At 44.2% G+C, this 21949-nt stretch overlaps 1 protein-coding gene across 3 annotated transcripts in view; it reads left to right on the top strand.

Moving 5' to 3' along the window:
* Positions 1-16453, top strand: part of LOC123000119 (zinc finger protein 879) — a 39902-nt gene extending 23449 nt beyond the window's left edge. Inside the window, exons 1-5 of one of the 3 annotated variants that reach the window (XM_044387314.3) lie at positions 18-331; positions 1710-1788; positions 6726-6852; positions 7306-7401; positions 11942-16453. In XM_044387314.3, the coding sequence (XP_044243249.2) occupies positions 1762-1788; positions 6726-6852; positions 7306-7401; positions 11942-13356 (1665 nt within the window). In that variant the 5' untranslated portion in view covers positions 18-331; positions 1710-1761 and the 3' untranslated portion in view covers positions 13357-16453. Of the gene's footprint in view, positions 1-17; positions 332-1709; positions 1795-6725; positions 6853-7305; positions 7402-11941 lie in introns of those variants that run through there. The other 2 variants (XM_044387313.3, XM_057307178.1) reach the window with 2 other exon arrangements.
* The last annotated feature ends 5496 nt before the right edge of the window (positions 16454-21949 follow it).

Raw genomic sequence — 21949 nt, 5'->3', positions numbered from 1 at the left:
GCCGAGGCATGCCGGGAGTGGTAGTCCTGAGGCTCGCGGGATTGCGGGACTGCTCCCGGCCTTTCTGGGGCCGGTGGCGCGGGTGACCCCGGCTGCGCTGGGGCGGCCTGCCTGGGGCGGAGACCTCCCGGGGGCCTCTTGCCCGCGGCGGTGGAGCCAGCGCCTGCCTCGTGTTGAGTGGGGAGCGCGGAGCCGGGCGGGGCGGCGCGCGGGCACCCGGAGACGCGGCGCGGCCCGCGGGTCGGGGGCCGGTCCCCGCGACCCGGACGGCGGTGCGTTGCGGGCGTCGCAGGTCCCCGGGAGACGCGCGGGGAAGGGAGCGCCCTGCCAGGTGAGCTGGGGCGTGCCGGGACTGCTGCGGGCGGGGGTCGCTGGGGGGCTGTCTTCTCGGAGACTTCTCTGTGATGTAAAAACAATAGCTTGTGGCCGCCGAGCCCTCGGTGTGCCGGCAGTGGGCTAGCGCCTTGGAGGAATTCACTCATTTCATCCCTCGGCATTTGTGCCCTGTAAGGTGGCTGCGCACAGCCCCCATTTTACAGACGGAGAAACGGGGGCAGAGCGGCCAGGTAATTTGCCACATTCAGCGAGGGCCCTGGGCCGGATCAAGGCTACCCTTCCTGCCCGTTACTTACCATTTTCGTTTCTTTGGCAGATCGCTCCGACTCCGTAAGTTCTCAGCCTCTCTCGCATCTGTAAAACGGGGTGGCAATACTTTTTAGGGTCCTTGTGAGGTGTAGAAACAGTACACGCAAAGCACCCCCGACGCTGGCGTGGAGGAGGCGTGCATCACGGAGTGTCTATGGTTACTCCTACAGCAGCTTCCCTCACCTGGCTGAGGTGCCCAGCCCCAGATGACACCCCACACTCAGCTGGCCGAGCTCTCACGCCAGGTGCTGCTCCCCGGAGAGCCCTCAGCAAACCCCGCAGCCGGTGCAGGCCGCTGTGGCCGGGCCCTTCTCTGACGCTTGTCTGGCTGCTCCAGGCGCCCTCCTCCCGTGTCCTCCCAGCTGGGGTTTGTGTGTGAGAAGGAGGGCTGTTTCCCCCTGTGGGTGCCCTCAGAGGTGACCCCTGTGGAATGGGTGTTTAGGAGAGACCGCGCAGCAACAGTCTGGCGTGTATCTGTGCGAGAGGGAGTGTTTAACCACAGTCCTGTGGGTGCGGTATAGTCTTTGGTCGGACCTGACGCGGGGGCGCGAGGAGGAAGGTTTGCAGGTGGCGTTCTATCAGGGAAAGCACCTGGGTGGGTCATGAGGCAGAGAGACAAGGCAGATGTGGGCAAGTGCCTTCACCGTGGTTTCTTCGGGAAGGAAAGGGCTAGGTGGGACAGGCAGACTTAGGATTGGCTGTCTGTGTTTGAAAGTGGCAGCCGGGGAAATTCACGTGCGTTGTGGGGTTTTACAGTGTGTACGGTTTAAAGCTTCCTGAGGCCTCCAGGTACCTAGGGGAGAGCCGCAGTTTGCCGAGTCACAGCTGGTAGACCTTAGGTGATGGTAAAGCACCGCCTTACAGCAATTAGAATATCGTTAATACAGGGAGATGGAGATGGGCGAATTGTCTTAGAGCTTCATTGACTTGGTAAGCACGTGTTCTGTGTCATCTCTGTGCTGTGGCTTCATTGCGACATGGTAGACGTCACGGGTGGTTGTAACTTCCTCTCTCCAAGCCGTCCCTTGACACCAGAGTTCCTCATGACACCTTTTCCTCTCCAGACCTACCCTGTCGCCAGTCTGCACGCCCTCGATAGAAAACCAGAAGGAAAGAATGGCCGTGGATTTGCTGCCCACTAAGGTGACAGTAAGTGAAGTTTGTCTTTTTCATAAATTGCTTTCTGGGTTTAGAGATGGTGGATGTGTTTCCATTCTTTGGGTACTTTTGTGTCCAGCGAAAACTGTGGGCAATCCAGAGCTTTGTAAGTTTTCCCCAGGATGCAGGATTCATGGAGGGAGTGCTGAGGAATGTGCCTCCTCTGTCCCCAGGTCACTCTTAATTCACTCTAAACTCAGTTTATGACCAAAGATCGAGTCAGCTCTGAATATATGCTTCTGGCTACCATCAGTGCTTGGTGCGGAGTATGGCATATGGCGTATTAGACAGTCTTTGTCTTCACAGAGGACACAGTCCGCTTGGGGCAAAGACATGGAAGGAGCAAAGACACCCTCAACGAACATTTATTGAGCACTGACTGTACACAGGATGCTATGGAGAGCACCGGAATTACAAAGAGGAAAGACGATATTTCCGTCTTCGGGGAGTTCATGGCACTGACCTTAGGAAATGATTCAACATCCAAGAAGAATCAGGAAAAGATCCTGGGTGTGGGGTCATTTCGAGCTGATACTGAAGGCGAGGGCCGCTGGTGGTGGGCATCCCAGGAGTCCAGCTGAGATTGGGCACTGAGGCCGGCACTGGGGAGGACAGAGGGCTGGGAGTTGCTATGTCGAGCGCAGCTGTGCTGGCAAATTGTGCACGTGTCCCCCTTCTGGATCCAACTGATGTCTCTGTCTCCGCTGATTCTTGTCCCCCTGCTACTTCACACTCCCCTCCTGGGCCTTTCTTGCTCTTTGCCCTTTTGACCTCCATTTTCATTACCTTAACCTTCCGAAGATCTTTCCCAAATCTCTGTCCTCAGGCTGGAACTTTTCCCTAAAGATGCAGTCTGTCATTCCCTAACTTTTAGGGACTATTTCCACATGGGTCACAGTTTCCCCCCAACTCCAGCTCCTGTTACTTCCGTGAATTTTCCATTCTGCCATCCCCAAAGCCTCTGTTTTCATTGCCGATTTCCCCAAAAGTAGTGGTAGCCTACAGGTTACAAATGTGGACCCTGGAACTTGAGTTCCTAAGTTCACATCCAAGCTAGGGATGTGACCTTGGCAAGTTATTTTCCATGTACCTCATTTCCTCATTTGTAAGCAGGATTAATAATATGCATACCTCATTTGATCCATACAAGAGGACTGTTAATATCTGCATTTAATAGGTAAGGAAGCTGAGGCCTGGAGAAGCAAATAACTTGACCAAGGTCTCACAGCTGGCCTTGACCCCAGACAGGGTCGACTATACAGTTAACATTTCTCTCTGAGAAAGTATATGTAAAATGCCGAGACCAGTGCATGTTAATTCTCAGTAAATTCTGGCTCTTATTACTGTTTTTATCATCGTAAGCAGCAACAGCATTATTTTAGGACCTGCTGAATTTGATATGCCTCTTGCCACTAGGCTAGGTTTTGCTTTGATTCTTGAATTACAAGGGGATGGGTGTTTCAGGAAACCAGAATGTAAAGAGAGGCAAAATGCTGTGCAAAGCAATATCCAGCAATGACCGGGCTGCCCTCTGCCCAGAGGGAGGGCTCTTCACTGTCTGAGCTCTTCCATACCCGCAAACTGGAGACCGTCTTGGTTGTAGCTAAGGGAAGCTGGAGAGGAGGGTCTTTGCAACCCAGAGCCAGTTTTTTTTTTTTTTTTTGACCACTAATTTACTGAAAACCAAAGATTTGAAAGCAGACAGAATAAAGATGATCATACGAAATACAGAGCATCACTGAATGCCCATTGGCTTCTCATCAGAAACGATAGAATGACATTTTATATGAAAGAAAGAAAGAAACTGTCAACCCAGAATTCTATAGCTAATGAAAGTAGTCTTTAAGAATGAAGACGAAAGGAAGTTCTTCAGGCTGGAAGGAAATAATGCCAGGTGGGAGCTCTCATCTTGGCAAGGAAGTGAAGAGCATTAGAAATGGAGACTATAAATATAAATATAGAAATACTTTTTGCTCTCAGTTGCTTTAAAATGTCTAGATTGTTTAGAGCAAAAACATACTGAATGGTGGGGTTTATAATATAGGCGGGTATAATGCATATGACAGCCGTGGATCTAAGAGTTCATTTGTGGCTGGCCTGGAAAAGCTCCATCTTTAACTCTGGGGACGCCCGGATGGCTGATTGTTGAGCCCTGGGCACGATAAAAGCAGTGGGTGTGCTGTTTAAGATCCCAGTGCCCCTGGCTGCCCCCAGGGTCGTCATCTTTGCTGATGGTTGGCAGCTGGCCTACATGATTTGACAAACCTCGCTTGATACACAAAAGGCCCCTGCTCAGAGTTTCCCGAAACTTCGAGCTCTCTCGAATCAAAATTCCTCCTATAGATCCAAGGACACGGCCTTGTCCGTGTGTGCAAACAAGGGGAGATTGCACATGGAACATCTCTCAGTCCCCCGGGGCCTCAGTGCACTCTCTGTCTTATTGCATCATACCCGTTGCCCCCCGTGAGCGTGCCTGGTGAGGTCTGGTGAGTGCTGTCAACTGTCTGAACTGGGAGCGTCTTTCTAACAAGGGGAGCATGAGGAAGTGGTGGTGGAATTTCCCCTATACTCGCAGGTTCTTGCACTCTATGTGAAATCAAACGTTAGCTCTAACTAGACCATAAAGAACCAAGAACGTATATTATAATTCCCAGAGCAACCAGTACGAATGCAAAGAGGTAGAGCTGAAAACGCAATACACAAATTAAAATAGAATCGAAAAAATTTCAAAACAAATGCACACATCCTGTTAAACAATGTAAGGGTGCCAAGTAATAAACAAAAGATTGCTTTTCTGCCTCTCCACAAACATGAAAGAATAATAGGGGTGGACAGCTTGTTGTATTCTTCCAAATGTATCTGTATAGAGAGGTAGATAGATAAAGAATTTTTCAACAAATATGGATTGTTTTGCAGCTCGATTTTTCATATGAATCAGTGGTGTGTCAAGGTCAAATTCCAAGGTCAGCCATGTAGATCTACCTCATTCTATTTAGTGGTTATACATATAAAACATTTCATGGAATCAGTGTCCTGTAATTTGCTTATCCAGTCTCCTGTTGATAGATTTAGGGCGGTCTTCAAGTTTTCACTACTGTCTTAGTTTCCTATTCTGCTGTAACCAATTGCCACAAACGCACTGGCTTAAAACCACATAACTTTCTTCTCCTGCAGTTCCGGGGGTCCAAAGGCTGAAATCGGTTTCACTGGCTTAAGGGCAGTTTCCTAGCGGGGCTGGTTTTCCCTGGAAGCTCTCAGGGGGAATCTGTTTCCAGGCCTTGTTTGCACCTTGGGCAGCGGCCTGCATTCCTTGGCTCGGGGCCCTTGCAGCCATCTTCAAAGTGCATGACTTCAGTCTATTTCTGTCCTCATGTCACCATCTTGTCCTCCTCTGGCTGTGACTCCTCTTGGGTCCTAACAGGGATCACTATGATTACACTGGATCCTCCTGGATAATAATCCAGGCTCTTCCCATCTCAAAATCCTTAAGGAGCACCTGGGTGGCCCAGTCGGTTAAGCATCCAACTCTTGATCTCAGCTCAGGTCATGATCTCGGGGTCGTGAGTTCAAGCTCCACATTGGGCTCCATACTAGGTGTGGAACCTACTTAAAAAAAAAAAGATCTTCAGAGTCCTTTTATTTTTGTATTTAAAAAAATTTTTTTAAAGAAAAAAACAGAAAGCATAAGCGGAGGGTGGGGTGGTGGACGGGCAGAGGGAGAGGGAGAATCTTAAAGAGACTCCCTGCTCAGCGCAGAGCCCCAACGTGGGGCTTGCTGTCAACGACCCTGAGATCATGACCTGAGCTGAGATCAAGAGTCGGACACTTAACTGACTGAGCCAGCCAGGTGCCCCCAGAGTCCACACACACACACACACACACACACACACACACACACACACAGAGTGTTCACAGGTTCGTTACGCAGCCTACCACAACTGTAGGCTTATCCGTAAAGTTCCGGTGAACATCCTTGAACAAATATCCCTACCCAGTTGTGAAAGGATTTCTTGTAGTAGAATCCTAAAAGTAGAATCACAGTGTCAAAACACATCATTTTTCAGGCATTCCAGCTTTTTCATACAAGAGTTGGGGTCTGGCCAACCTCTGCTTTCTCACATGTTGGGGTTTAACAGGGTTTTCTTGCACGAACTTCCTTTTCTCACAGTTCCCTACAAGACCTACAGTCTTGTAGGTCCTTGGGGTCTTTTTGTTTCCGTAGACCGTGGAAACCCACGTGACAGTATAGCTGACAGATCTGTCTGCCTGAATTCAGTTCCAATCTCCACCAATTTCCAACAGGATTACCTTGGAAGGTGACGTAACCTTTCTGAGCTGTTTCTTCATCTGCGAAATTATTTAATTATAGTTTCTTCTTAATAGGATTTCTCTGAAACTCAGCAAAGATACTGTGAACAAAGCTCCCGTCATAGTCCCTAACATACAAGTATCCAATAAACGTGAACTAATATTATTCTTATCACTTGCTTTACAACTCAGAAATTCCATTTTGTTTCTGTTCTGCTAATGGCATTTCCAGAGTTTTCTGGCATTGCTCTAAGTGTATTCTGATTTTTTTCCCCTCCCCTTTCATGTAATTGGGATTTTGAGTGAGAAGGAGGTGAAATGTACGTGCTCGGTTACTCTGACAGGTCCCAGGCTGGGATTGAAATTCCCCATTGGCAGGGACTTTGTCTTTTTCCCCCCTACCCTCCCAGCACGTGGCTCCCAGTGGGCTCCCAGTAGGTATTTGTGACGTAGTTGCTGGGTGGTCCCCAAAGTAACATAAATAGTCGAGGTGAAATACTTCGAATCCTGGGAGGTTTTCAGGATAGGTTGCCACACATCCCCGAGCCAGCCCCGTACCTACCGAATGGTGGAGAAGTTGGTCCCGCTGAGCAGGGGTGGATTTCCCGTTGCAGGAGTCTGTGACATTCAGGGATGTGGCCGTGCTCTTCAGCCGCGACGAGTGGCTGCGCCTGGACTCCGCGCAGAGAACCCTGTACCGGGAGGTGATGCTGGAGAACTACGGCACCCTCGTCTCGCTGGGTAAGGACCTTTCCTCGTGATGGAGCGTCTGCCGGGGGGAGCTGCCTCTTTGGGGTTCAGAGTCCACAGCTTCTCTCCCGCCGTGCCCCTGGGAAAGGATGAATCTCTGTGGAGTGGAAAGTGTGCATTGATGTCAGGCCGCCCTTCACGCTGTGCTCTTCTCCTTCCTCTGCCTTCCTCCCACCCCGCCTCCTGACCAGTGTCCTCCTCTTCCAGTCCCTGAGTGCCCGTGTGGAGTCTGAGAAACATACAGGACTGCCGTGTTAGAGGCATTCGTAGCCGGGGCCCCATATCCTTTCTGAGCCGAGCCCGCCTCCTGATCCAGGGCCCCTCAGAAGGGCTGGTGCTGCCTGCTCTGCCTCCCCAGGCTCCCCTCTCTGCACTGTGGGTTCTGCTTTGTGGGCTCTGGGGTTGCCCTTCATGCCACCCATTCAAACCCTTCCTCACGAGCAGGGATTCCGTTCTCAATGCCGAAGGTGATCTGCCAGTTGCAACAAGGAGAAGATCCCTGCGTGGTGGACAGGGAGCTCCCTCGGGACGCCTGTCCAGGTGAGTGAGTGGCTGGGAAACGGGCACAGGGGGTTTTATACATGAGCCGGCCATGAGGAAGCAGTGCTGGGAGAACTTCCCTGGGAACTCTGAGCCAGGGCCTCCTGACCGGAGGCTCCATGGTTGTGATGGTTTTCTTGGCATCAGGAAAGCCCTTGTGTAGACCTCTTTCTTCTCCTCCCTAACACTCCCCTCATTCTCTACCTCTTTTCCTTTCCTGCGGCTTCGCCCACTCCCCTCCGCCATCTCAGCCTCTTGGCCTTCATGGTTTTCTTCCCATCTGCATTTACACACGTTCACGCCCGACGGATTTTAAGTACTTTACACCCTCTGTCCTGTTTTGAATTCTTTGTAATTTCGTTCACCAACCACATTCTTCAGAGTGTTGTCAACGCCCCCATGTCTCTGATTTCTTAACTCCACATTCCCTTTTATCTCCCCGGAGATTGGCCTGTCGCGTCCCAGTTAGAGTCAACCAGCTCTCCTTGACCACTGTAGCCTTTCCAGCCCAGGGGTTGGCACACTTTTCCTACAATAGGGCCAGATGGTACATAGTTTGACTTGGGGGCCATGGGGTCTCTACTGCAACCCTTTCACTCCCCGTTCGTAATGCAGACGCAGCCAGAGACAGTGGTATGTGTATTGGTGTGGCTCCCTTCCAGCGACAGCAGCTGGGGTTTGGCCCCCAGATCTGAGGCTTGCACACTCCTCTTCTAGCCCCAGCTAATCTTGCTGGTCTTATCCTAAAACCGTAGGTTGTTGGAGTTGGAGGGTCACTTGAAGACGGTCAGGTTTAGTCACCTCTCTTTATATCAGAAGAAACAGTGCATCAGAGGTTGTAAAACACTTTGCTTACAGAGCCAGAGAGCTGAAGAGCAGTGGCAGAAACCTAGATCACCTCTGTCCTTTCTGTTCACCATGTGACGTGGATTTGCAATATTTTGCTTCTGTCTTTGTGGGTTGGCCTTTGATCCACGATTCTTGAATTTATTGGCTTTTTTTTTTCACACTTTTCACTTTTATTAAAATACATTCTTCTCCAAAAAGTTAGTGAGGGGTACAGGATAGCACTTAAGATCATGGTTTGAATTGACATTCCTAAGCTCACATTACGCCTGCCATGGCTCACAAGTGCTCTGTGCCACGGGAAAGTTACCCGCCGTCTCTGAGCCTTGTTCTCCTCTCCCACCCTCTGCGCCATCCGCAGAACGATGTTTTCGAAACTCAGGTGTTAATCCTGTGCCTCAAGAGACTTCGTTGTTTCTCGGTTATTATCCACAGAGGCACGTACCATTCCCTGCTGTGACCTTCAACCTACTTCATAGCTTGTGTCCATGTTGCTTTATAGGCATCGGTGGCCCCTTCCATGCCAGCTCATGTTCCCGCCAAACCCGCACACTCATTAAGTTTGTGTGTTATTCCGTCTTGGATTACCGCCTCCATCTTGTCCCCTGAAACCCTCTAACCCTGCAAGACCCATCTGTCCGCCTGACCTGTAGATTTTCCTTATTTCTCCTACTTTGCAGTCACCGTTCATTTCTCAGTCACTCGCATTCACATGGCACTTCCTCCATGCCTCGCACGCGTCCGTGACAGCGCCTGTCCTTTGAATTATAGTTACTTCGTTACTATTTATTTTCCTAATTAGATTGTATATATTTAAGGAAGAGACCGGGTCTTTCTTTGAATTCTGTGCCTCCGGTATCAAATATCCTGCATTGACCTACGAGTGTCTGAATTTAATTGAGCTGCATTTATGATGAACTCCGTGCTGATGAGGCTCAAAATTAAGAACTTGGTGCCGCCTGGGGGCGCCTGGGTGGCTCAGTCGGTTAAGCATCTGCCTTTGGCTCAGGTCATGATGCCGGGGGTCCTTGGGATCGAGTCCCGGAGTCCCGCATCAGGCTCCCTGCTCCGTGGGGAGTCTACTTCTCCGTCTTCCTCTGCCTGCCATTCCCCCTGCCTTTGCGCGGGCGCTCTCTCTCTCTGTCAAATAAAAAAACAAAATCTTAAAAAAAAAAAAAAAAAAAAAAGCCCACGGCCGCTGCATCACTGCTCGGCTTCCACTCTGTCCTCGTTCTGGTCCAAGCTGCCCACTCTGCTGGCTTTACCAAATATTCCTGCATCGTCTTACTATTACCTGCGGAAAAGTGGACAGCACCTGTATTATTCTTCCGAGTTCCTCCGCCCATTGTTCAGGACTCTGTGCTTGGCCTCATCCTGTTGAACCCAAATTTTAACGAATTCCAACCTGGATTTCCTTTAGTCAATAAACCTCCCCTGAATGGGTGTACCTTCCCCCCAGATGACTGCTCAGGCCTCCTTTCTGATTCACAGGGTCCTCTTTCTTGCTCTGCTGAAACCCATCCCCTCTCCATTATCCAACTTCCCTCATAAAACCACTGCCCGCTAACACTGTCAATGCTGGTTTGTTGGTTCTCTGAGCCTCAGACCTGAATGAGACAGTCGAGGCTTCTCAGACAAGGGGAAACGAGCTATTCCTGTCTAGTCATTTGTTTGTCTCATGTTATCCTTGCTGATCATTCATTATTTGTTCAATGAATGACTGATTGGGCTTCAGGAATCCAGCACGAGAGGAGAGAATCTCTTCATTTTTAAGGTCACCGGCTCTTTGTAATTTTTCCAACTTACTCTGCCCGTTCATTCATTATCTTTTTTTTTTTTTTTAAGATTTTATTTATTTATTTGACAGAGATAGAGACAGCCAGCGAGAGAGGGAACACAAGCAGGGGGAGTGGGAGAGGAAGAAGCAGGCTCATAGCGGAGGAGCCTGATGTGGGACTCGATCCCATAACGCCGGGATCATGCCCTGAGCCGAAGACAGACGCTTAACCGCTGTGCCACCCAGGAGCCCCCATTCATTATCTTTTTAATATAAGACATTCTAATTGTGTACTTGTTGTGTCCACAGTAGGGGATTCACAAACAACCGTAAGACGTAGCCAGTGTTCTCCTTGAACAAATACTTGAATTATTTTCAGGTTTCATATACGTATATATTAGTTAAGTGATAGAATATATAAGTAAAACATGTTGTGAAATTCTAAGAAAGAGATGGCTAATTTAGGCTTTACTAGTTAAATTTCTTTAGAAAAACGAGGTTAGAGTAGCCTGATAAGTTTCTGGATGGGCAGGGAATGCCACATTGTGGTCAAGGATGACAAGAGAGAAGGTACCCTGGTTGATCCTTTAAAATCCAAACTGCTGGGTTTCCCATTAACATCATGCAGAAAAATCTGTATTTTTATACAGATTTATAGCCTGTATGTCTTTTTCCTCTTACTATTTGATTTTAATAAAATACGTTTTCTTACTAAAACTCAATGGATTTTATTAACATAAATAACCTAGTTATACTTTGTTTTATTAAGTACATACAATTACCTCATTACAAAGACCTAGTTTTAATCTATTTTCAATCATGGATTGATTAAAGAGAGCCAGATTTTAACCCACAGTTCCTTAGAATCAGTTCAAGCTAAACCCTTTCACCTACCATCAGATCTGACCTTGGGGCTTGGGCATATTTCAGAACTTTGGGGCATATTGACTCCACATTTCTCACAGACTTTCATTAGCCTAAAAAGATTCCCACAAAGGAGGTTAATCTTCTGGTCGCAGCTTATTAGAGGAGACAAATATATCTCTTTCTCCTCAGGATCAAATAGGAAGGAGAAAAGTGATGGCAGGGTGGTATGAAGAACTGTTATTCCTCCAATCACCAGGGACAGATTGTTGCAGGTGGCCGATTGATTCCGTATTTTCCTCCTCTTTATAGTCAGCATCTTGAATTTAGATCAGATATCCTCAACACAGTCCTGCTTCAGGGCTGCTGTACGTCTTAAAAGCTGAACGTCCTCTTTTCACAGACGTTGATATGAAATCAGATTCACATACAACTTCACAAAACTTAAGGAAAACATTCCAGAGATTCTAAAATTATTGTGTGTAGAGTTTCAGCGAGAACATGGGGAAAAACATAATAAAAGCCATATGTGAATAGAAAGGAGAAAACAGGGGTGCCTGGCTGGCTCAGTCTATGGAGTGTGCGATCTAGATCTTGGGGTTGTGAGTTGGAGCCCCACACTGGGTGTAGACATTACTAAAAAAAATAAGTAAGCGAACTTAAAAAAAAAAGGAGAAAATAAAGACAAGTTACCTGCTTCATTGCTCCATATACAGAGTAGGAAATGATTACCTGAGGTATCCCATGGTATCCAACTGCAGCTTACGAGCTGACATTTTTCTGTAGCCTCATCCCTTCTGCTCAACCAGTTCTTGTCTCTGCGTTTACTTCTCTCAAGTTCCAGTGTTTCCAGCGTTAATTTGTCCGCTATACTCTCCTCCACCACTCCTTCCCCTCTTCACCTCTCTTTCCAGCCCAGATGCAAGACCATATTTGAGATCAAAAGGTTTCAGAGCTCTTTTACACGTACTATTGCCAATTTTTTCGTCCCACTGATGCATGTCTGTCTCTCCGGGTAGAGGTGCCGTCATTCATGCTTCTGACTCCTTCCAGGTCTCAAGACTCAGCCTGAAATGGAAGCCTTGCCTCCCAGACAGGGCATTTCTATAGAAGAAACATCTCAGGGAATAATGAAGAAAAGGTCCATTAAGTGTAGTCACTGGGACAACAATTTTGGACAAACCTTGGGATTTGAGAGCGGGACAGAACAGGAGCAACCGAAGAAACCTCTTCGGCAAGTCCTGGCCCCCCACAAAAAACCCGTGAGTGGAGATGGAAAGCAGACAAGTCTTGAACTGGGGAAAGGCTTACTTATAAACACAATTCTTGTTACACAGCAGAGTGTTCCTGTAGAAAAGATACCCAATATATATTACGCCTTCGGGAAAGATTTTAAACAGAATTTTGACCTAATGAGATGCTTCCAGATTTACCCAAGAGAAAAACCTCATATTTGTCATGCATGTGGGAAAAGCTTCACCCAGAATCTCCATCTGATTGAACACCGGAGAATTCATACCGGCGAGAAGCCCTACAGATGTGACGAGTGCGGGAAAACCTTTAGCCACAGATCCTCCCTTCTTGCTCATCAGAGAATCCATACGGGAGAGAAACCTTACAAATGTAATGAATGTGAGAAAGCGTTCAGCAGCAGTTCGACCCTGATCAAGCATCTGAGGGTACACACCGGAGAGAAACCCTATCGCTGCAAGGAATGTGGGAAAGCCTTCAGCCAGTGTTCAACCCTCACCGTACATCAGAGAATTCATACTGGTGAGAAACTCTATAAATGTGCCGAATGTGACAAGGCCTTCAATTGTAGAGCAAAACTTCACAGACACCAAAGAATCCATACAGGGGAGAAACCCTATAAATGCAGTGAGTGTGGGAAAGGTTACAGCCAGTTCGCATCCCTGGCTGAACACCAGAGGCTTCATACTGGGGAGCAGCTGTGTAAGTGCTTGGAATGCGGGAGAACCTTCACACGCATCTCAACCCTTCTTGAACACCGGCGAATTCACACCGGCCAGAAACCCTATCAATGTAACGAGTGTGGGAAAACCTTCAACCAGTATTCCTCCTTCAACGAACATCGTAAAATTCACACTGGGGAAAAGCTCTACACCTGCGGAGAATGTGGGAAAGCCTTTGGCTGCAAATCCAACCTGTACAGGCACCAGAGAATTCACACCGGAGAGAAGCCCTACCAGTGTAATCAGTGTGGGAAGGCCTTCAGCCAGTATTCGTTCCTCACTGAACACGAGAGAATCCATACCGGGGAGAAACTCTACAAGTGTATGGAGTGCGGGAAGGCCTACAGTTACAGATCAAACCTGTGCAGACACAAAAAAGTGCACACGAAGGAAAAACTCTATAAATGGAAGGAATATGGGAAGCCTTTGATCTACAGCTCCTCCCTTACTCAGTATCAGAGATTTCTTAGAGCAGATAAGCCCGGTGAAGTTTAATTCTTCCCTCAAGTAATTCGAGACTCCTCGGTGGAGAATAATAAATAGGGCACAGACTCTGGATTGGAATAAGTCTTTTTTTTACTTCTGGAGAAAATATTATACTAGTTCCTGCTAAGTCATGGTGAAATTGATCAGTGGGATTATGAAGAGCACTGATTTGTCAAATTTTCTAAGAACCATTAAATGCTAATAAGGTTTCTAAGAACATAGAAAAAATTTTTAATTTGTAGAAAAATATAAAAGGCCTAACTTTAAAAAACATGAAAATAATGGAGTATACATTCTGCTTCTTTCACTAGAGTTTATTCCCTTTCTAAGACCAAGCTTCAATATGAATTTTCTTTTAAACATAGTCATTGAGTTAATAATGTGAATAGGCGTGAGGCCGTATTTGCTAAAATGGCAGGCCAGCACAGGACATGTGCTTTTCCATGAAGAGAAGCTCAAGGTAAAAAGGAATTCTTTAAATTCAAATTTTCATGTGGAAATAATGAAGCTTACTTTTTATGAACTGCCCCAGCGGCAGGCTGTCTATATAAATATATGTATGTGGACATAGGACATACAGACATACACACATAGCTTTAGAATATATGTATATTTTTCCCAGAAGTCTCTGATGATTAAAAAATGTGGTTTCATTAATTTAGAATTAGTTTTCGAAATTAAAATTTTGCCCAAAAGGAATTTCTTTTCCTTTTCCTTATATTATTTCTTAATTTGGTATGATTCGACACTACTGAATAGCATCTTAGGATAGTAGAAGTTTCAGTGCACTGAAGCGAGGGAGACTCATGCAGATACTCTCTTATCTGTTGCAGAAGGTATGTATTTGCAGAATCTGACCATACACCCCTAGCTCATTAGAGCCAGGAGGAATTCTCATTTAGTTTATTTAGCCTTTCATTTCACTAACAAAATTGAGCTCGTTGGGCAGAGTCAAGGCTAGAATCTAAGTTTTCAGCTCTGGTTTTCTAGGATAATTGTAGATACGAATTATAATCTTTGGCTTCCAACCTCAAGTCCCGAGAGTACTACTATTCACTATTTATTTTGTAAACTGGTTAGGCACAATCACAGTAATTTAATCGGTTCTATGTCTATGTTTGACAGGTTCCCCCAACTGCAGTTTTTAAAATTGACTTACAGTCCCGTTCTTTCTTTTTCTTCTGTGTCCGTAATTGTACCTGCTTTTATAATAACTGTCCATAAATCCTCAGACTCCGCTGAGGTCCAGAGGGCAAAATTGCTTTTGGGGTTTTCATATAGAAGATTGCCTTTTCGTTTGTTTTTGTTATTCGTTTTCTAGGAATTCTTTTGTGTAAAGTGATATGTGAATATTTTATTATTAAACATTCTAGTCATCAGTTAAAATTGGCTTTCCAAACATTGCCATATTTTTAACAAATTTAACATTTGCATTGTCCCCTGGGCCCACTTCCCACAATTTTATATCTCACTTTCACAATTGGTATCATTTAAAAGAAGTGTTCTAATAAAAGAAGCTAGAACCTTCTGTCTGTGAAAGGTTTTAGAATTAAATGCAGGCATTCAGCATAGCATATTTCTTGACCTGCCTTAGCTCATTTGAAAATATCTTTTTATTTATTGAACTATATTTATGAGGAAATGAGCTTATAAAAAGACCTCAGTGTTTAACACTGGACAGAGCCATTTGTTAGATATTCTAGAGAAAAACATGTTTGGTTACCCAATAGCAGTGAGCATGCTTAGTACCCAGATTTTGGTTTCGAAATGCTGTTCCCTGTGAAAAGGAACCCAGGCTCATTGGAGAAATGGCTGATTCCGTATCTGGAGGAGAGAAAGTAGATGTGTCTGAGGTATCTTTTTATGAAACAAAAGAAAAACATAGTATTTAAAGACTAAGCACTCAAAGGATAATGTCAGAAGGACACGGGAGCCATCCTGAGGGTGCTCTCACTGGTCAAATTTAAGATAATTTAAAAATCAAAAATAACAGTCAATGTAAGTGGTTATAACATGCTAAGTAAAAATGAGCCCATAATGAAAACATGGTGGGAAAAAAAGGAAAGCTTTCTATAAACTGATTTGAAGAATGCCATCTTTTAACTGTACAAGGAATGCCAGACTTAGAAAAATCACCATTTTATACCCTTCGTGTAAGGAAACTACGCAAATTCAATGGATGATGAACCCGTTAGGTGAAAAAAAATGTAGGAACATTATACGGTGTCAAAGGTCACAGATACCAATTGCAAAGAAAAGACACAGCTTTCTAATGGAGAGCTCTGGCTGTCAGACTGAGTTTCCCTGCTAGTGGGACAGCCTGACATTATGTGGCTCCTGATGAGATACAGCGTGAGGCTCACGTGATCATCTGTGATGGATTCTTGCCAAGAGTGTTTAATGAAGATCTAACCGAACCTCTTATCCAGCTTTCTGTTCCTGTTTACAAGAAAGACAAGAGATAGAGGAACAGGTTGAACTCCACAATGAGGAAACAGACAAACCCAGAGTTGGAGACTTTGTACAAGACCACTGGTCTGGACTTTTCAAAAAGCCAATGTAGTAGAACAAAAAAGAGACTTTTAGATTAAGGCACTCGAGAGTCATAAGCAAGGTGTGATCCTTAGTTGGCTTCCGATTCAGAAAAATTAGAGCAAGCATAAAAGACATTTGGGAGGGGATACTTGGGGAAGTATGAGGATGGAATGGGTTTTAGATAATGTCGTATGTTTAATTTTCCTAGAAGTGATGATGGTATTAAGGTATTTAGGATGATGCCCTTATTCTTAGGAGATGCATGTAAAAGTTTTCAAGTTTGAAAAGTCATGATGTCTGCAGCACATTTTCAGGTGGGTATGTAAAAAATTAGTCAACTTGTGAAAAATTAGTCAACTTTGTGGAGGATATAGAGATGGTCATTGGTCATCCTTTACGTTTTTCTGTATGTTTATAATTTTAATAAAAAATTGAGGCAAAAAGTGAGTGCATAATGTGATGAATATAAAGCTTCCCATCAGAATTTTTCCTTTGTACTTAGGTAAATTTCCTGTTTGAGAATTTATCCCCTGGGGATGTAATCATTGGGAATAAAATAACTTTTGGTTCATTCTTGTTTCACTTTATTTTTCAATGTGGTGCTTGAACTCATGACCCTGAGATCAAGACCTGAACTGAGATCAAGAGTTGGATGCTTAACAAAGAGAGCCACCCAGGTGCCCTGTTCTTGTTCCAGTTTAAATGGAGTATGCACCTGCCATCTTGTCTCTCCCACCAAATATAAACAACAACTCGAGAGACAATGCATGGAGCAGCCATCTGAGAACCCTGACTTGTATGGTAGAAGACAGATTTAAGAAGGAAACCAGAATTTGAAGTAAGACCACTCTGGTACTCCCAGACATTCCTGTGGTAAGGACAGTGGTGGTTAAGCAGGCATCTAAACATTTGAGGGAGGGGAACCCTTATCTCCTTTCAGAGGCACTACTTCCCTGCTACTTGGACCTGGAGGTAAATATATCCATGAGGTGACAGCAGAGAGAGCCCAAAGCCTTGGATTTTTAACCAGAAGACCAGGAAAAGGAAGTAGCCCCTCGGAGCTGGAATGTGTCAGGTGGCGAGAGAAAAAGAAACCCAGAGTATTCTCCTAGAGTTGTGTATACAAACCTAGACTCAGCCCTGATCTGGACCCAGAGTCTCATAATATTCAAAATGTCCAAGATATAATGCAGAATTGCACAAAATATAAAAATCAGAAAAATCCCAACATTTCTAGGAAAAGGACAACAGACACTATCCTAAGATAACACAGATGTTGGAATTATAAAGTAGGTATTACAATAGTATTTCAAAAAGTATGACCATTCTTGAATGGAAGCTTCAAAATTCTCAGGAGGAAAATAGATAATGTTATAAAAAAGGAACCAAGTGGGTATTTTATTTTATTTATTTATCTTTTTTTTTAAGATTTTTTATTTATTTATTTGACAGAGAGAGAGAGAGGCAGTGAGAGAGGGAACACAAGCAGTGGGAGTGGGAGAGGGAGAAGCAGGCTCCCAGTGGAGGAGCCTGATGTGGGGCTCGATCCCAGAACGCCGGATCATGCCCTGAGCTAAAGGCAGACGCTTAACAATTGAGCCACCCAGGCACCCCCCAAGTGGGTATTTTAGAACTGAAACATAAAATAACAAAATTTACCCAAAAAAATGGAAGAATTCAGTAGCAGAATAGAAATGACAGAGAAAAGAGTGAACTCGTAGAATCACATGTGTTATCCAAACTGAACAAGAAAGAAAAAAAATACACAGCCAAATCAACTGGTTGGGGGGGGATAAAAAAAATTAAATACCCATTTATGATAGAAACTCAGGAAACTAGAAAGAAAGGAGAAATCAACCTAATGAAGGGCATCTACCAAAACCCCACAACTAACATCATGCTTAATGATAATCAATTGAATGATGTTAAGATCAGGAAAAAGTCCATGTGTCCACTCTGGACACTCCTACTCAACTTTGGACTGGAAATCCTTGCCAGCGCAATCAGGCAAGAAAAAGGAATGAAAGGCATTTGGTTAGAAAGGAAGAAATAAAATGGTCTTCATTCAGATGATGCAGTTGTCCACTTAAAAACCCCAGGGAATCAACAAAGATGCTCTTAGGACACTAAGAGTTAAACTAGGAGTTTAACAAGGTCGCAAGATACTAGGTTAACATACAAAAATTAATTTCTGTATCTATGTAGTAGTGATGAGCAATTAGAGAATAAATTTCAACAAGCTACTCCATTTGCAATAACTCCAAAAGGAAAAAAAGAGAAAAGTTGGCTAATGTGTGGCACCTCTATGTTGGAAACCACGAAATGTGGATGAGTAACATCAGAGAACGCCTCAATAAATGAAGAGACATGCCATGTTTACAGATTGGAAGATGTCATATAGTTGTCAATTCTCATCAGTTTAAGCTATAGATTTAACACAATTCCAGTAAAAATTTCAGTAGGAATTTCTGTAGATACAGCCAAGCTTATTCTAAAATTTATGTGGAAAGGCAAGGCAAGTAGAGTCGCCAAAGCCATTTTGAAAAAGCAGAGTAAAGTCAAAGGACTCAAAATAATCAACTCCAACTCTTATTACACCCAGGCGAGCTGAGAGCACATTCTCATTCGTACCATTGAAATACCCTAAACCAATGAAAACTGCCTCATCTGTCTATGTTTCTGGTGAGTGATTGTCATTATTATACCAAGAAGTTCCCACGTTGGGTCCCTAATGGTTAGTTACTTAAGGCCAGAAGGTATCTCCCTTCTATTGATCCATATCCTGTGTCCTCTGGTGGACCAATTCTTCAATTCTGTATCCAGATTCTTGCTCTTCCCTCTTTTAGGAAGGATACAGAGGACTGTGGCAGAATAAGCAAGAATAAATCTTTTCAGAATGAATGCAGGACAGAAACCAGTCTTTTCCCCAACCCTGTAATTAGCAGCTAGGAAGTCCTGGTGTCAAAGGTGACAAGATTGGTGTGATGTACACCAAGAGGGGCTGCTGGTGGTTGCTTCTGTTCTGTCTTGTTGGGAGACTAGCATGTGGAGAGATTAGTTTGCTTCATGTGTTTTCTTGTGACCCTGTTTGCTTTGGGAGCTTTGTACTGCTGTCTGCTGCCCCACCCAATTCCTTAGTTCTTTCTTTCTTCAACCACAGAATCACATTTCCCACACTGAATGGACAGAAATTTTAAAGGCTTTCTTTGTTAAATATAACATATTCAACAAAACAGTCCCTGGTGTTGAAGGAGCTAAAACTGGAAATAGATCCTGAAAACCAAGACTGGGATAAAAGCTCAACTACCTTTTGAAGGGCAGGGGAAACCATGTTCATCTTGGAAAAAGCTGCTCGTTCTGGAAAGGAAGTTGGTTTCTCAGGGTTAGTACTATGTTGCCCCTACAGGACAAAGGCAAGCTTCCCCAAGTTACAACCAGTGGAGAGGTGAAAGCAAGCATGATAAAACCCAGGGAAGAATCTTCTCTCAGAGGAGAAGAAAGGCAGCATCACCTGTACCCGTCCTGGGTCTGGGATCCCAGCACAGCAGAAAGTATAGGGTGACAGGCTGTCCCAAGCAGCACAGCTGTGACTTCATCCTGAGCTCTACTCTGGGGAAATATCCTCCTCCTCTTGCTCTGGCACATGTGTGGCTCTGCAGGTGAGGCTCCAAAACAGTGGTGGAGATAGCTGTGCTATAGGAACTACACTGACATCACCACAAGAATGTATTAGTGTTAAAATGGGTTGTTTCTGAAATTGTCATGAGACATTTATTTCAATAATGACTTAAAAGTTATGCATTAGAATCCTATATAATGTCTCTAGAGTCTGCAAATTTGAAGGGGTATATAGTAAATATTTTAGGCTTTGTGGACCAAAAGACAAGATCAAGGGTGTTATGTTCGTACTTGTATAGCAAGGAAGAAATTTCCATACACTTTTAACGATGAAAATAAAAATATAACAATTGAGTAATTTTTGTTGTCATACAGGCCTGCTACTGAGACTAGAAATCTTTTCCGGGGATGGGGGGGGGTAACTATTTTGCTTAAAGTTAGTATTCCTTATCATCAAAATGGACCTTACCAACGTAATCCAATGGAACAAATCATCTTTCAACAAATGATGCTGGGACACCTAAATGCAAAAGAATTAAGTTGGACCCCTACGCCACCATATACAAAAATAAACTCAAAGTGGATTAAAGACATAAGGCAAGAGCTAAAATGATAGATAAAATTCTTAGTAGAAAATTTAGGCATACATCTTTGTGACCTTGGATTAGGCAATGATTTCATAGATAAGACACCAAAACAACAAACAAGAAAAGAAAAAAAATGTGTGAATTTGACATCATCAAAATTAAAAACTTTTGTGGACCAAAGGCCACCATCCAGAAAATAAAAAGACAATCCACAGAATGGGAGAGAAATCTTGCAACTCATATATCTGATAATGAACACATAAAGAACTACTAACAACTCAATAATAAAAAGACAAACCAAACAAAAGTGGGCAAAGATCTGAACAGACATTTCTCCCAAGAAGATACACAGATAGTGAAAGAAACGCATGAAAAGATACTCAACCTCATTTACCATCAAGGAAATGTAAGTCAGAACTACAAGGAGATACCACTTCATACCCATTAGGATGGCTAGAATAAAAAAAAGAGATAAAAAGTGTTGACAAGGACGTAGAAAAATTGGAACCCTCATGCACTACTAGGGGGAGTACAAAATAGCTCAGTCTCTTCGGAAAATAATCTGGCATCTCCTAAAATGGTTAGGAATAGAGTTGCTCTATGACTTAGCAATGCCATTCCTAAGTATATACTCAGGAGAAATAAAAACATACATCTATATAATAACTTGTACACAAATGTTCATAGCAGCATTATGCACAATAGTCAAAAAGTGGAAACAAACCAATGGTCATTAACTGACAAATGGCTAAATACACATAGTAGCATCAACAATGGAATATAATCTGGCAATGAAAACAAATGAAACACTGAGAAATACCACTAAATGGACCGATCTTGAAAGCATTGTGCTAAGTAAGGAAGCCAGGCACAAAGGACCACACATGGTGTGGTTTCGTTTATATGTAATGTTCAGAATCCAGCTTGGAGGATTGGGGGAAGTGGGACTCCTGGCCATGGGGTATCTTCTTGGGTAATGAAGATGTTCTAAAATGGATTGTCCTAATGGCTGAGCAACTCTGTAAATATAAAAAAGCATCAGGTTGGACACTTTAAATGGGTGGAATGCGTGGTGTGTGAATTCTATCTCAACAAAGTCATAAAAAAATCTGCCAGTGCTTATCTGTTCATAATAATACGGATCTCCTGATCTGTAATGACATTTTGAAAATTTTGTCTTTGAAAATGTGCTTTCACATGGATAGGCATTGTTAAATTCCAATATTAGTGCATGAGCATGAGTGGAATTGAGCAGATTCATTGCTTGCAATTCATTTATAGAATTTCATCAGATTGTTCTGGGGCACCTGGGTGGCTCAGTTGGTTTAGCATCCAACTCCTGATTTGGGCTCAGTTCATTTTTCATGACCTCAGAGTCGTGAGATTGGGCCCCACATCAGGCTCTGCGCTGGGCGTGGAGTCTGCTTAAGACTCTCTCTCTCCTTCTACCTTCCTCTCTCTCCCTTCCCCCACTCGCTCACTCGCTCTCTCTCGCTCTAAAAAAAAAAAGAATTTCATTATATTGTTCTTTTGATATTTTCCCATTAGTGTATCATTACATTTCAGTTTAATCGTTTCCAATGAGAGGTTAGGTGGCTCTTCCTCTATTGTACCATTAAATGGATTTTGAAACATGGAAATTTCCTTTGCACTTGCATTGAGATCCAAAAAATCTTGCTAGAACTGAGTCTGTGCTCAGAATCTGTATCTGCAGAAAATATTTATGGGAATAGAGATGGCACTTTTTGTTTTAAATTTTGACAGTGTAGCATGTGTATAAAGCGTCTTGACATTACTTGTGATTCAAATATTAGTTGTTATTGAAATGAATTTGCAGCAGAATAAATCTTGCATAGAAAGTC

This window comes from Ursus arctos, unplaced genomic scaffold, assembly GCF_023065955.2.
Source record: "Ursus arctos isolate Adak ecotype North America unplaced genomic scaffold, UrsArc2.0 scaffold_5, whole genome shotgun sequence".
NCBI lineage: Eukaryota > Metazoa > Chordata > Mammalia > Carnivora > Ursidae > Ursus > Ursus arctos.
Note: the sequence above shows the minus strand (reverse complement) of the source record. Positions and strands in the feature narration are given on the sequence as shown.